The sequence below is a fragment of the Engystomops pustulosus genome, chromosome 3 (assembly GCF_040894005.1).
Source record: "Engystomops pustulosus chromosome 3, aEngPut4.maternal, whole genome shotgun sequence".
NCBI lineage: Eukaryota > Metazoa > Chordata > Amphibia > Anura > Leptodactylidae > Engystomops > Engystomops pustulosus.
In genome coordinates, this window is record NC_092413.1 from 92,798,106 (window position 1) to 92,814,566 (window position 16,461).

Here is a 16,461-nt window from a genome sequence, read left to right on the forward strand (position 1 = left end):
GAGAGTAGCTACAAACTACAAGGGGTAAAGTGATCCAGGGGAAGGGCGGAGGCCAGCACATACCTGTGAGATGTAGCAGAGCTGAATGTGTAAAAGTATAATAGTCTGTCAACCTCTGTCTGTCATGCCTCTGTGTAATATGCATCTCATCATCTCTCATCAGTCTCATCTCTCCTATGTGCCATTGTGTTATTACAATGTCAGAAGCCAGATGAAAGTGTATATACACCTGTACCCTGATAATTTAACCACATTGTCACCCCACAGAACTAAATGGATCATAATGTGTTTGCGCAGAGAGTCCCCGTCCACACCCTGGGATTTTGCACTGAGCAGCCTAGGGAGTGATAGGAGCTAAAACAGCAATAAAACTGAGTAAAATTGTAAAGTAAGGGGTTAAAATGATCTTTATTGTGTAAACATCACTAGAGGATTGAGATGTGAGAATTTTCTTTCATGGGAAAACCCCTTTAAGCAATCAGGTACTAAAGCTGTATGCAAATGACCTGAGAGAGTTCCAATAAATCATTATCATATTCAGCTTGCCAACTTAAGCACTGGGGTGTGGCTGTGCCTCCCACTCAGGAATGATGCTGGTGCTGGCTACTTTTTATACTTACTGGTGCTGATGGCCACACCCCCTGCAGTCTTTGTGTGAGATACAACTGCTGCAGGTTGCAGCCATGTGTATAGAAAAACATGTCAGGTACTGGTGAGGCTGATGTCTGTGCCTCTCGTGTGTAGAGGAGGAAAGTGCATGTCACGCACTTGTGTAGCTGATGTCTGTGTCTCACACATGTGTATGGAAGAACATGTCAGGCACTTGTGTAGCTGATGTCTGTGTCTCACACATGTGTATGGAAGAACATGTCAGGCACTTGTGTAGCTGATGTCTGTGTCTCACACATGTGTATAGAAGAACATGTCAGGTACTGCTCCAGGATGCAGTCATGTGTATAGGAGAACATGTCAGGTACTTGTGTAGCTGATGTCTGTGTCTCTCACATATGTATAGCAGAACATGTCAGGTACTGGTGTAGCTGATGTCTGTGTCTCACATGTATAGCAGAACATGTCAGGTACTTGTGTAGCTGATGTCTGTGTCTCACATGTGTATAGCAGAACATGTCAGGTACTTGTGTAGCTGATCTCTGTGTCTCACATGTGTATAGCATAACATGTCGGGTACTTGTGTAGCTGATGTTTGTGTCTCTCACATGTGTATAAGAGGAAATTACATGTCAGGCACTTTTGTAGCCGATGTCTGTGCCTCCCATGTGTATAGGAGGAAAGTGCATGTCAGGCACTTGTGTAGCCGATGTCTGCATCTCACATGTGTATAGGAGGAAAGTGCATGTCAGGCACTTGTGTAGCTGATGTCTGTGTCTCACATGTGTATAGCAGAACATGTCCGGTACTTGTGTAGCTGATGTCTGTGTTTCACACATGTGTATAGAAGAACATGTCAGGTACTTGTGTAGCTGATGTCTGTGTCTCACACATGTGTATAGGAAGAAAACGCATGTCAGGTACTTGTGTAGCTGATGTCTGTGTCTCACAGATGTGTTTGGGAGAACACATTTTGTCAACAGGTAAAGCACTAGCAATGCTTTACTATACATTACACACAGACATGAGGAGAGGGGTATGATGGGTGATATCACCTTTTCTCTCCGTGTGCCCAAACTCATTTACATAATAAAGAAAATATGATTTTACAATGATTAATGTATGGAATCCTTGTGAGCTGCTCCAACAGGTAGTGGTGACAGGACTAGTGACACAGACCTGATGACAGCTGTCCTTTTAATCAGATTTATCAGCTAAATGTCCGTTTTAAGGGGTGATCTCACTAAAGGCATGCATACAATTGTTGTGTCGTGAATTTGGTGGCACTTATCGATTTCTGTTGAGCCGATTTCGGATGCAACCACAGTAGATCTTAACACCAAAAAAGACCAGAAAGGAAAATTCAGCAAGTTTTGTGGTTGTGGGCACGCTCAAAAAACGGTTTCAGAAATGAATAATATATACGATTTTAATTTCTAACGAATAACGGACAGTTCTTTTAAAAATACAGCAAACAGTTAATTTAAAATTGTAACAGACAGTGTAGCGTTATCCACAAATGTATATTATGTACACCTTGGTGTCTTAATCGTGGGGTACAGGGACTTGGTTGGTCCTTTTCTTATAATACCTCGTGGAAACATATGTACTGTGTAAACCTATACAATATAAGTGTAAACTTATACAATCTAATGTCCCAAATGAGTTCTAAGCAAAAGGATATAAAAACTTGGTTGATCCTTGTCTGTTTAGTTCTTTTGATGGGTGTACACCAAAAATATGAAAAAATGCATGCATAAAAAATAATTGATAAAAAGTCTATATCAAAAATACGTGGCTGAAAATGTATAGATTTTCTAAAAAGTTATACTAAAAGTAAATTAATGTCCAGGAGGTTTTGCTAACTGACAGGATGTAGGGCCCTACACCTGTGATAACTCTTACAGATCGTTTTTATAAGTTTTTTAGACAGTTCGAATAGTCTTGTTTATGGATATTGTTGTATGAAAATTTGAACACTCACGGTTAGTTGACAGCGACTGACGTGGATGCCCCTGTGTACGTATTGCTGCTTTTGGTATGCAGGAGTGACCAAACACCAAATGCTGTGTGGATTGTTTGTTGGCCGTTTTCCACGTGTGATGGCGTCTGTGGGTGCGGCTGATGCGATTTTACCCACCGACGAGTACAACACTGTCCGTAACACACGATGGAAGTCACTCAGTCCGAACTGTGAGAGGAGAAGCCGCACGGTGAAATAGGAACGTGTGAGTTAACATCTCCTGACAGCATTCCTGGACGGCACCCACAGACGCCATCACACGTGGAAAACGGCCAACAAACAATCCACACAGCATTTGGCGTTTGGTCACTCCTGCATACCAAAAGCAGCAATACGAACACAGGGGCATCCATATCAGTCGCTGTCAACTAACCGTGAGTGTTCAAATTTTCATACAACAATATCCATAAACAAGACTATTCGAACTGTCTAAAAAACTTATAAAAACGATCTGTAAGAGTCATCACAGGTGTAGGGCCCTACATCCTGTCAGTTAGTCCTGGACATTAATTTATTTTTAGTATAACTTTTTAGAAAATCTATACATTTTCAGCCACGTATTTTTGATATAGACTTTTTATCAATTATTTTTTATGCATGCATTTTTTCCATTTTTTCATATTTTTGGTGTACACCCATCAAAAGAACTAAACAGACGAGGATCAACCAAGTTTTTATATCCTTTTGCTTAGAACTCATTTGGGACATTAGATTGTATAAGTTTATACTTATATTGTATAGGTTTACACAGTACATATGTTTCCACGAGGTATTATAAGAAAAGGACCAACCAAGTCCCTGTACCCCACGATTAAGACACCAAGGTGTACATACTATACATTTGTGGATAACGCTACACTGTCTGTTACAATTTTAAATTAACTGTTTGCTGTATTTTTAAAACTGTCCGTTATTCGTTAGAAATTAAAATCGTATATATTATTCATTTCTGAAACCGTTTTTTGAGCGTGCCCACAACCACAAAACTTGCTGAATTTTCCTTTCTGGTCTTTTTTGGTGTTAAGATCTACTGTGGTTGCACCCGAAATCGGCTCAACAGAAATCGATAAGTGTCTGTTATTCGTTAGAAATTAAAATCGTATATAATTCATTTCTGAAACCGTTTTTTGAGCGTGCCCACAACCACAAAACGTACATACAATTGTATAATAGCTGAGCACCCTGGGAAAACTGTCTTGCCCAGCTTTCCCATACATATGCACACTAGACTCGCTGCAAGCACCTCTGGCAGTGGCTTATTTTGAACGATTAAAAGGATCAACAATTAAATATCCTGCTTAATAGGGTTATGCCACAAAACAAATTACTTTAAAAAGCTCTGGAAGAGGTTAAAATATTACAAAAACCTATTCATTATGGTTACCTGGTATTAAAAATGCCTTTTTATTTGTTAAGATGTTGTGATGCATGTTCAGCCTCTGTTCTATGGCTGATGTGGTAGAGAGAGGCAGTTTTACCACAATTCCCATAATACTTTGCATTGCCTCTCTCTCATTGGCCTTCCCTCGTCTTTAAATCATTGCCTTCAGAGTCTCCTTCCTATTGCTTTGAACCTGCACTTACTGATCACCAGAACAGAATTATTTTTAAGTCAAGTAATTTTTATTAACCAAAATTTAACGGTTTACACAAACATGGTCATATAGACCACAAAACAAAACGGGTATGCAAATACAATAAGAAATTCCCCTACACCCCTACAAAGGGTGTCCAAGAGCCACTTAGTGAACCAGGTTTGTATCTTTTCCATTGGGACGTAATGGACAGGTAAATAATAAGCCACACAGTATTAAAAGGGTATTCCCATGAACAGAAGATTTTTAAATATTCTCAGGATAACAAAATAACACATTCTCTAATTCCCTGTTATTAACAAACATACAGACTTTCACATATATAATTCCAATCTGTCTCTATCAGTCCTGGTGTTTACAATTTTGATTGTCCCTGGATACGACCGTAAATCTTCTGACTATGGTCGGATTTTTCTCATAGTTTTTTTTGTTTGCACACTGCAGTGCTCTCTGCCTCCTTCCCCTCCCCGTGCATTTCAAGACCAGGTCAGATACAGGCTCTTCCTGCTGGCACAAAGCAGCGTGAAGAGACTTACGGTACTCTACTAGATACAGGCAGGATAAGGTCTTTATCTGGGAGGGAGGCATATAGCAGAGCTGACTCTGTCTGTTATAGGTCAGTTAGTAAAGCTGAGAGTGTCATTGGGGCACATTTACTAATGGTCCACGTACCGCATTTCCGTTAGGTTTCCCGACTATTTCCATTTTGTGCCGCATTTAACAGGGTTTTTTGTCGCACACGATCGGATTTTGCTGCAATTGCACCGACTTTGATGCGACACAAATCGGGGGCGTTGCTGTCGTACAACCTGTCTAATTCTGACTAAGCGCGGGATTTAAAATTCAAATTGTGTTGCAAGGCATGCACTCACAAACACCGGGAAGAAGAAGGTGAACTCCGGCGGACCTGAGCTGGGAAGCGACACATGCAGGAAATCGGGCACGCGATCTTGTTGAGTCGCGGCAGACTTCATCCTCGTCAGACAACGCACCTCGGGGATCGCTAGTCGAAATGCTAGTAGAAAGTTCAGAAACAAAATAACGGTGTGGATAAAGCCTGAACCATGATAATATATGCACATTGTCAGCACACAGCATCAGGAATCATGAAGTGTCTGCTCAGAGAGACCCCGCCCACACCGACCATCACGGAGTTATAGGAGCTAAAACAGCAATATAACTGAGTAAAATTGTAAAGTTTGGGGGTTAAAAATTATCTTTATTGTGTAAACATCACTAGGGGATTCAAATTTGAGAACTTTCTTTTTTGGGTAAACTCCTTTAAAAAAGGATTGTTGCTAAGAAACCAATTTTCCCAACTATGTATCTGCATGGTCATTTCCCTTACCAAAGCAGGTAAAGGTAAACCTGGATTCAGCAACCAAGATCGTCATTGACCATCAAACTTTTTCATTGCATTTAGTGTGGAACAAATATATTTTGCATTTTTATTCCAAAAACGTTGTAAATCAGGATATGTGTGTAAGATCAGCTTGTTGAGCTTGGCAGCTAAGACATTGTGTATCAGTGTAGTACCCTGTTATGTGTAAGATACAGGAGTACGATATACACAGTGCACTAGGAACTGCTTCCAGTATATCTTTCCACACCTTGTCAGCAAGTTCGTCAATGTCCGTCACATCCGTCACTCTCTCATTTATCCCGGAGCCCTTCCAGTAATGTAGGAATAGGAAAATGGAGTATCTGTCTATAGAGGATGGAAATCGTGCCGCAAGCAGGACCAACTAATGTCAGCATATTAAGTATCACTGAATGAATGTCTGGTTGAAGAAGCTTATCTATCTCCTGTCTATATATCTATCATCTATCTGTCTTGTTATCAATCTCCTATATCAGAGATTGCTTTACCATACTACTGTTTGGGAACTAAAAAGTGTTATTATTGTACAGGGTTAAACGCAGCAATCTTACTGAATGTGACTGTTCATAAAATATTTTTTTTTAGGGGGAGGGCCCTAATCTGCACCTCCACAGTATGTCTCAGCTGTAGATATCTGTAAATCTGTGTTTGTGGAAGCCCAAAGTCAGACTACAGCTGCTGGAATGATTTTAAGACATCCCTCTCATAATTGAGCAATACATAGTATTGCATCCAAGACTCAAACCCCTCCAGTTGGTTCAGTTCCCACTTTCCGTGGTTGCCCCCGATAAGAGTGTATTTTGTGATACGCGTTATATTTGCAACTTGCAGCATTTCCACCAGACCTGGTTTATTAGGCGCAAGGTGGGCAGCTGACCAGGATGAAGGCGAAATTTATGCACCTCTAGTAAGGAGAATAGTGGACCCTCTCCCAAAAGATGCTTTAAAAGTGACTAGTGGGGGGAGATTTATCATATGCCGGCAATCCTTCCCCCACCCCCGCACATACGGCCAGTACTCCAATGCAAGAGACGTTTTCTACTGCTGCAGAGTTTTCCATCCACATCCCCATTGTTCACATTCCTCGGTAATCCTGCCTTTTCTGCTGGTTCCAACACATGTGCCCTCTGCGGGTGGATGTCTGAGAATTAGCAGAGCCGGCTGACCTCCCCCATTGGGTCCCTGGAGAATACTACAACTTTCCCACTTCCCACTTGACCGTACCCTTACCCCGTTTGAATTTGTTTTGGAGCTGACCCTTTCTCACACTCCATCTCTAGACACCTGGGACAGACTTTAAGTGTGCATTTGTATAAGAATTGGTATGAGAATTTGGCTTTTTTTCTTCTTAACTTTCCTTCTCAGCATCCCAGTACTCCTAACTCTCAAGTCCTCTGTGGCTAGTAAGTTTCAGGAAGCTGGATACAAACTCCTAACCAGGTTGTATCATTTTCCTTCAAAGTTGCACAAAATGTTCTCCTTGGCCTCTCTAATCTGCTGGCGGTGGGATTCCATATCTTTTGGGATTACCCCTAGCTGTGACCCTTCTGGGAAGGAAACAGAGCTGTTGGCAAATTGATGTTGACATCAGTGTAAATTTTATGTAATTTCTTATAGTCAGGCAGCATCTGTTCTTCTTTTAGCTTTTTAGTCCCTTGTTTTTAAGAAAAAAAGATTATGCAAATGAACACCTATTGAGCCCAGAGCCCCTTAGGCTCACTTGCATAATTGTAAAAGTCTTTTTTTTTTTTTTTGTAAAAACCAGGGCATAAGAAGCTAAAAGAGCGGAACACATACCAGCTTTTGAGTGTGCTGGTTTACAATCCTTATTTCTGGTGGTACATTTCCTTTAATGATAAAGCAGTCACTGGTCTATAGATGTATTTTATACTCAATTATACATTTCTATAAACACTTATTAATGTACTATTTAGCAGAATTTTTATTTGTTTGCTTTAAGTAAACATTTACTTGTGCCTGCAGGTACTCTCAGCCACTCCATGAAGAGATTGCACTTCACAAACATCTTAAGCACAAGAATATTGTCCAATATATGGGCTCATTCAGTGAAAGTGGATTTATTAAGATTTTTATGGAGCAGGTACCCGGAGGTAAGGCATTTAATGTATGTATATATGTATATTTGCATTAAGGAAAACTCCACACTTAAAGAGAAACTGGCGTTTCAGAAGGTATTCAGACCCCTTTAAATTTTTCACTGTTTATTTCATTGCAGCCAATTGGCAAGATGAAAAAAGGTTTTTTTTTGCTCACTAATGTACACTCTGAATCCCCATCATGCAGAAAAAAGGAATGTAGATATTTTTGCAAATTTATTAAACAAGAAAAACTGAAATATCGCATGGTCATAAGTATTCAGACCCTTTGCTCATTATTGAGTAGAAGCAGCTTTCGAGCTAGTACAGTCATGAGTCTTCTGGGAAGTTTGTCACACCTGGATTTGGGGATCATGTGCCATTCTTCCTTGCCGATCCTCTCCAGTTCCCTCAGGTTGGATGGTGAACGTTGGTGGAACCCATTTTCAAGTCTCTCCAGAGATGCTCAATTGGGTTTAGGTCAGGGCTCTGGCTGGGCCAGTCAAGAAGGGTCACAGTTGTTCTGAAGCCACTGCTTTGTTATTTTAGCTGAGTGCTTGGGGTCATTGTCATGTAAGGTGGACCGTCGGCCCAGTCTGAGGTCCTGGCCACTTTGGAATTGGTTTTCATCCAGGATATTTCTGTAATTGACCACGTTCATTTTTCTTCAATTGCAACCAGTAGTCCTGTCCCTGCAGCTGAAAAACTCCCCCATTCATGATGCTGCCACCAGCATGTTTCACTTTTGGGATTGGATTTGGCAGTGCCTGGTTTTCCCCACACATACCAATTTAGAATTAATACCAAATAGCTCAATGTTCAATCTTATTTGGCATAGTCTGATAGTCCTTCATGTGTTTTTTTGCAAACTGTCAGCAGATTCTGCCATAAAGCCAGATTAGTGGAGGGCTGCAGTGATAGTTGACTTTTTGGAACTTTCTCCCATCTCCCTACTGCGTTTCTCCCACGATTGCTTAGTTTGGCTGGACGACCAGGTCAAGGAAGAGTTGTGGTCTATCCAAACTTCTTCCATATAAGGAGTTTGGAGGCCAATGTGCTCTTTGGAACCTTAAGTGCTGCAGAAATTCATTTGTAACCTGGGCCAGATCTGTGCCGTGCCACAATTCTGTCTCTGAACTCCTTGGGAATTCCCTTAGGCCTCATGATCCTCATGAGCTCTGACATGCACTGTGAGCTGTGAAGTCTTATATAGACAGGTGTTTGTCTTTCCTTATCAAGTCCAATCAGTTTAATTAAACACAGCTGGACTCCAATGAAGGAGCAGAACCATCTCAAGGAGTATCAGAAGGGAATAAACAACATGTGAGTTAAATATGAGTGTCACAGCAAAGGGTCTGAATACTTATGACCATGTGATATTTCAGTTTTTTTTGTTTAATAAATTATCGAAAATATCTACATTTCTATTTTTTTCTGTCAAGAGTGCAGAGTGTACATTAATGAGCAAAAAAAAACACTTTTTTGATCTTGCCTATTGGCTGCAATGAAACAAAGAGGGAAATGTTTAAAAGGGTCTGAATACTTTCTGTTCCCACTGTATGCTTTGCATACTTAAAATGCAATACTATATACACAAGAACAGTAGTTTATTAGAATTTAGAGTTTTAGTAAATTTCAGTTGTCATTATACTGAAGCAATCAGCTGAAATTAAGGATGATGCTGCAAGTTAAAATTACTCTGTAGAGAGACCAAGGCCTCCAAAGTATGGAAACAATTACCATCAGCTCAGCACACACACAGTAACGCCATGTAAGACGAGACACAAGCAGGTAGTCATGAAGCACTTAGTGGTTGCTGAATTTTATAATTAGACAGACGAATGTTTGTGTGTCTGGGATCTATATATAGGAAGAGTGAGAAAGCAAGTAAACACAGAGTTCACTTCTGGTTTCAGGTTCTAAAAAGGTCATTCACCGCAAACCATTTGGTCACACAAAACATTTAGTTTCTGTTCATACATAGGTCTTGCCAAATGCCAGACAGAACCTTTTAAGAGAGGAGAGTGTGTTTTTACATGGGACTGTATGTTGGAGGGGAGAGATGGCTTTTACATGGAGGAGACTGGATGATTATGTACATGGAGGCAATCAGCACAAGGCTGGTCATATTGATATAAGGGGGATATATTACATGCTGGTGCATGATATACGTCCCCCATACACTTCTATGGGCTCACGGCCCTGTACGGGAACGGTACGGTGCAGCACATGTCCTATCTTTCCCCGTGATACGGCGCCGTGCGCTGTATCTTCCTATGGAGCGGGGCGGGGGTGAGCAGCGCTCATCCCCTGCTCCTCTCCGCAACGCCGATGTATGCCCGCCATACCGTACCATTGTGTGAATGTAGCCTTAAGTTGAATTTGTATGCAAGTCGGAACTGTATATTTTATAATTGTAGCTCCATTTTTTATTACAGTGAACGGAGACTTTGGATAATCTGTAAAGATTTACTTTAACAACAAACGCTAGCTTTATTTACTCCAACATTGTTTTCCAGTTTTCCATATTAAATCAATATTTCTGTTATTACTTAGGTTAAATTCAATTGCAGTGATTAGCAGTATTTTTACCTTTACCATAGTGGAAGATGTTGCATTGTAATAATAATAATCTTTATATATACTTCCTGCAATGTAAACAGTCAAAATGTTAATCACCCTTGGTAATAACCCCCCTTTCATATTTGGTGCAGAACTTTTAATTCCAGCTTTTTGATTATTACAGGAAGCCTTTCTGCTCTATTGCGCTCAAAATGGGGGCCATTGAAAGACAACGAGCAAACAATTGGGTTCTATACCAAACAGATTCTTGAAGGCTTGAAGTATCTTCATGACAATCAAATTGTACATCGAGACATAAAGGTGTGTGTCCTTACAAAGCTGGAAATATTTGTGTTTAATTTTTTTTTTTTGCTTTGTAATTTGTAACCAATACGTATAATTAGAGAGTCAACAGATATTTGTTTTGTTATATTGCGCATGTTTAACGCCTTAGTGACCATGACCTATTTTTCAGAACCAGCATGTGTCATTTTATCCAGTTGTAACTTTAGGAGGCTTTACCTTAAGTGTTTTTGAGTTTGATTTTTTTTCTGCCATTTTATACTTCAAGTTAGTGGGAAATTTTGGTTGATATATTTGCTATTTTCAAACTTCAAAATGTTCTGTTTTTCAAACTGATTGGGGCACATTTATAAAGGGTCCGCGGACCACATTTCCGTCGGGTTTCCCGACTACTTCCGATTTGCGCAGTATTTAATAAGGGTTTTTGGTGCACGCGATCAGATTTTGGCGCAATCACTCCGACTTTCATGCAACATAAATCGGGGGGGCGCGGCCCTCGGACAACTCGACTGATTCGGACTAAGCGCGGGTTTTAAAATTCAAATTATGTCGCAAGACATGCACTCACATACACCGGGAAGAAGATGGTGAACTCCAGCGGACCTCAGCGGGGAAGCGACAAATGCAGGATATCGGGCGCACGATTTTGGTGAATCGTGCCAGACTTCACCCTCATCGGTCAGTCCAGATCGGGGATCGCGACAGGACCGGGTAAGTAAATGTGCCCCATAGTCTTACTATCGGAATTAGTTACTAACCAACATCTACAATATCTCAGCTTTGTGTTGGTATCATTTTAGAAGTGTTCTTTTGTTTTATTACAACGCTAGAAAGATCACAAATCAAACAGCAATCTCTCAAATGTTTTAATAATGTGTAGAATACATTATTTTAGGGACCATTTCCTTTCTATAGGGGTTTTGGAAGTTCTGTTGATAGAAACCCCCCACATATCACCCCTTATTAACTTCCCGACACATATCACCCCTATTAACTTCACCCCTCAAACTATTAAAAATAGCAGGTAGGAAGCTTGTTAATCCTTTATGTATTTTACAGAAATTGAAACAAAATGAAGGTTTGATTTGGCATTCACTAATATTTATCATTAATACATGCATTTACTGAATATGAATATATTGTGTAGTATTTTCAAGTAAGAGGTTACCCCATATGTGGATGTAATCCGCTGTCTGGGCACATAGCGGGGCGCGGATGGGAAGGAGCCATTGAGCTTCTGTAAGGCAGAATAGTTTTCAGGTTTCTAGAGCCCCAGGGGCTGTGTTTATAGGTTGCGTTTTGAAATGCAATCCAAAGGCCTCACCTGTGATCGCATGTTAAGCAAAGATTGCCTTTACTTCGTGTTTAAGTTAACGTGTTGGAAACGCAATGTTACCAAAATATGTTCTCACGAGTGAAGCCTTTGGATTGCGTTTCCAAACGCAATGAAATTGCAACATGTGAACATGGCCTCAGGTACCACAAACCTTTATCCCAAAGAATTTGTAAACTTTTTATCGTGGTATGCGGGACATTTTAACCCCTTGTCACTGATGGGTTTTTTCCATTTTACTTTCTGTTTATTGCTCCCCACTTTCAAAAATCAATGACTTTATTTTTCCGTGTACAGAACTGTATGAGGGCTTGTTTTCTGTGTAACAAATTGTACTTCCCAGTGACAGTATTTTATATTCCATGCCGTGTACTGTGGAGTGGAAATATAATAAAAATGCAGTAATATTGACAAGAACCCACATTTGCCATTTTCTTGTGGGTTCACTTTTTACGTCTTTCACTGTAAATTCCCATTGTCATCTCTACTATATTCTTTGGTTCGGTACAAATTTTATATTGGTTTTATTAGGTGTTAATAGATTTTACAAAAAATGAAAACCTTTTGTACCAAAAAAAAAATTATTACTTTTACCATATTCTGACTCCAATAACTTTTTAATACTTAGGTGTACAGAGTTGGTTAAGGTGTCTTTTTTTTTTCGAGACGACCTGACGTTTTGGGAACTGTGGGACCTTTAGATCAGTTTTTTATTACATTTTTTATTTGTTGCGAAACAGCAAAAAAAAGTGGTGATTCAGAGATTTGGGTGCATTTAAGTGGGTTAAAATGAACTTTATTGTGTAAACATCACTAGGGGATTAAAATGTGACAACTTCCTTTCATGGGCAAACCACTTTTTTGGTAGAAAAATGCCATTGATCATTAAAGCAAAAGTATGCATGCACTTTCTTGGAGAATAGCAATAAGAGAATACAAGTAGTTCACAACAACATTATATAATGTGCTGTATACAATCAGGGACCCCATATTGTTACAGTAAACTTTCTCGAGAAGAATGATTATAACAAGCTTGCGACTGTACATACCCCCCCTCCCCCTCCATAGAAGGCAATGGCCACATGGAGTGATACAGTGGCACACACGTGCAGCACCGTACAGCTCCGTACACAGGGAAAAGATAGGACAATATTGGTCATATCTTTCCCCAAGGTACGGCGCCAAGCATCGCAATGGAGAGGGGTCACCACTTCCCCTCTCTATTGCAGTGAAAGTATGCCCATTGGGCTACGACCTGGCGGGCATACGCTTGTGTGAATGTAGCCGAAGACCCCATGCATTCCAATGGGCGATACGGCCATCCATGTACATGACTGTATTGTCCACATATATAGAGCATGTCCTATTTTCCACCGTATCCGTTACATACAGCCTATAGAAGTAAATAGGAAAGTATAAAATATGGTTATATACGTGCAGTATCCAAAACCAGTGGGAGGTGCATTCTGTCATCCAGCCAATAGTCAGCCACCCATCATCTGCCAGCCCACTGTATTTTATACGGATACGTTGATACATTGCCGTACTGCTGCAATACGTCCCATATTTGCGGCCAGAATACAGCTGTATGTACAGAACAGAAAAGATCATAGGGTTGTGTGCATGAGGCCTAAGGTTGCAATGATCAGTTGTAACAATTTGGTTGGATTTACTCACTTACAATAACTGCTCCGATTTGCATACAAATTCAACTCTAAAGAACCTATCCTGTATGTAAACCAGGGACTGCCCGTTTTTTGTTTTTTTTTTGTTTCAGGGTGACAATGTCTTAATAAACACATACAGTGGGGTGCTGAAAATCTCAGATTTTGGTACATCAAAGAGACTTGCTGGTATTAACCCAAACACAGAGACATTCACAGGTAAGTCTTTTGTACATTATGACTTTTCTTCTGTTTATGTCCAGTAGAGTTAAGGGAAAAGGTCCCAACAGGTCAGTAAAGGTAGAAGAAAGGATAGTATTGTGTTGTGTGTGTAATTTATGTATCATCTGCTCACTTAACAGTTCCATGTACATGTCTGCTAGAAGTTTATGCAATGCTCTGTACATGTAACATTTCTTTCTGATCTCAATGGACTTTTTAATGGCTTTCATTAGTGGCTGTTTGGCCCATCGTTTTTATTGCGTTAAGCCCAGTTCACACTTGTGTTCGGACCTCAGTTATCTAATGTCACTAAGCAATGTAGAATTATATTCCTCACAAAATCACTATAGAGTATACAGGAAACCTCTAATTGTTTTGTTTGACCTAATCATTAGGATTCTTGCTTCAAACTAAATTATTGTTGTAATCTACAATAAATTAAAATTCCATTCGAATGCATCTTCTTCTGCAAAAAACTGCATTAGTTAATTTTAGCCAGAAGGGATCTGGGGGTGGGTGTGATGAAACTCCCTGCTTCCATAAGATTACAGCAGGCAAAGGAATGGGGGATGGTGAAACAGCGTAACAGCACGTAGGGGCTCTGGTTAACTACCCCCCCCCCAGAGCACTTATGGCTCATTAGCCTAATTAAAAGTTGATTTCTGAAGGAAGGATGCCATGGATAACAAATGTATGAAGATTACCACAGTCACAGTGCCTGAATTCAGTGTCCCTGATTTATCATGCTTGATTTTGATAGATTTCCTTTAGGTTCTTGATATGTCCTGTTTCTGTCATTCATTCAGGCACTCTTCAATACATGGCTCCAGAGATAATAGATAAAGGCCCAAGAGGATATGGAAAGCCTGCTGACATTTGGTCCTTGGGCTGCACTGTAATAGAAATGGCTACAGGGAAGCCTCCTTTTTATGAACTTGGAGAACCACAAGCTGCCATGTTTAAAGTAAGTGTAATATACTGCATATTTTAGTTGTATACAATGATGAAAGGAGGTGTCATAAATATGTTCATAAAGTTTTTTAATCGTGAAATAAACCACTATAACATTGGAAACCCTGTGGAGATCTACTATCCATAATAGAGATGGATATTGTCCCTGGAAAAGAAAATGAAAACTCTGACATGCCTAGGTCACTTTTATGACTAAATTGCAACTCAATGGGAGGGATTTACAAAGTCTGCTTTCATTGGTCCTTTTACCCTTCCCTCCAGTGTCTTGCACACCAGGTTTACTAAAAGGCCTTCAGCTCACTTCAAACGGTCACATCTCCTGATAGAGCAGAATCTCCCATTCCATATAATATCAGGATTGTGTTTCTAGATGAAACCGGAGATATCCACTGTTGCATTTGCCTTGATTAACAGTTGACAGTCTGTACATAATAATCACATCAAAGCTGAGATTTACACAGATAGGCATTTAAAAATAATAACAGAAAGTGAGCAGAATTAAATATTCCACAATACAAAACATCTTCCAGAATTTACTCTCCCAAAAATGCGAAAACAGAAAACCATTTGGTTGCAATCCACAAATGTGTTTCTATCTGTGTAATAATATATTACACACATAGTAAGAACCGATGGCAAGCTCTGTGCAGCGCTGCGTAATTTGTGTGCGCTATATAAATAAAGGAATTAATCAATTAAGAAGCTCCCATTCTGTCAAAATCTCTTTTTTTTTTTTTCAAAAATCACCGCCTACAATGTATATAAAAAAAATTTAAATTCCTACACATGACAACCTTCATGCAACTTTGCAGCAAATTATAATAAAATGAAAAAATTACATGAAAATAGAAAATTTCCACTAAAGTATGTACAGATCCATAATACTTATATAAAGAAAATATACTTTCCAAAAAAAGAAATGTGAGGAGTTCATATGTACCACACATGTGTATACTCACCAAAATATGCAGCAAAGGGAAATTTAAATAAACAGGGAGCACCAAACATTTTTTGCAGAAAATTGCAATGAGTTTCACACAGATATATTATTGTATTCTTTCTTACACAACAGTTACCCAAATAAAACCCTATATATCCATTAACCAAGCTAATGAGATAACAAAAGTCACTTTTAGATGTGCACCTTTGTATTATCCGCACAATAACAGATCCCTCCGCACTTCATAAGAATTTGAGTAAGAACGCCATAACATAGGTATAAATAATGGAGGATGGTGTGAAATAAAAACTTTATTCAGGAACGTTTTGTGTGTTTTTCGTGTTACATATAGCTTTATCTACATGTTCTGGGTTGCAGTGTTAATATGTAGCCATATGTAGGATCGAATGTTCATCGTTTCATTAAATTTTTGTAAAAAACGATCACGAAATATAAGGCATTAGATATTAGCTGTTATAGTGCTGTCAGGAGGGATTTTTTGGTATATAAAAATCTCACCCAAAATTCTCAATTTAATTCTCAATAGAAACACTAATTTGGATTCTTTTGAAAGAAGAGATTCTCCTCTTTTGTAGTAAAAAAAGAAGTGTGTTTCTAGGCAACACAGAGACTTTGTTCCAGCCCTTTGAAGTAAGGACATATCACATATGTCCTTTGCTATACATATGCCTCCCTGTGAAAAGTTAGGAGATATGTCCTTGGCAGGAAAAGGGTTAAATGATATCTTTGGAACCGCTTTA

General features: G+C 39.5%; 1 protein-coding gene across 1 annotated transcript in view; it reads left to right on the forward strand.

Annotated features, from left to right (window-relative positions):
* MAP3K5 (mitogen-activated protein kinase kinase kinase 5) overlaps positions 1-16,461 on the forward strand; it is an 83,155-nt gene that overhangs the window by 49,642 nt on the left and 17,052 nt on the right. The window contains exons 16-19 of the mRNA XM_072141446.1: positions 7,592-7,719; positions 10,451-10,587; positions 13,680-13,785; positions 14,595-14,752. Of these exons, the coding sequence (XP_071997547.1) occupies positions 7,592-7,719; positions 10,451-10,587; positions 13,680-13,785; positions 14,595-14,752 (529 nt within the window). The remainder of the gene's footprint in view (positions 1-7,591; positions 7,720-10,450; positions 10,588-13,679; positions 13,786-14,594; positions 14,753-16,461) is intronic.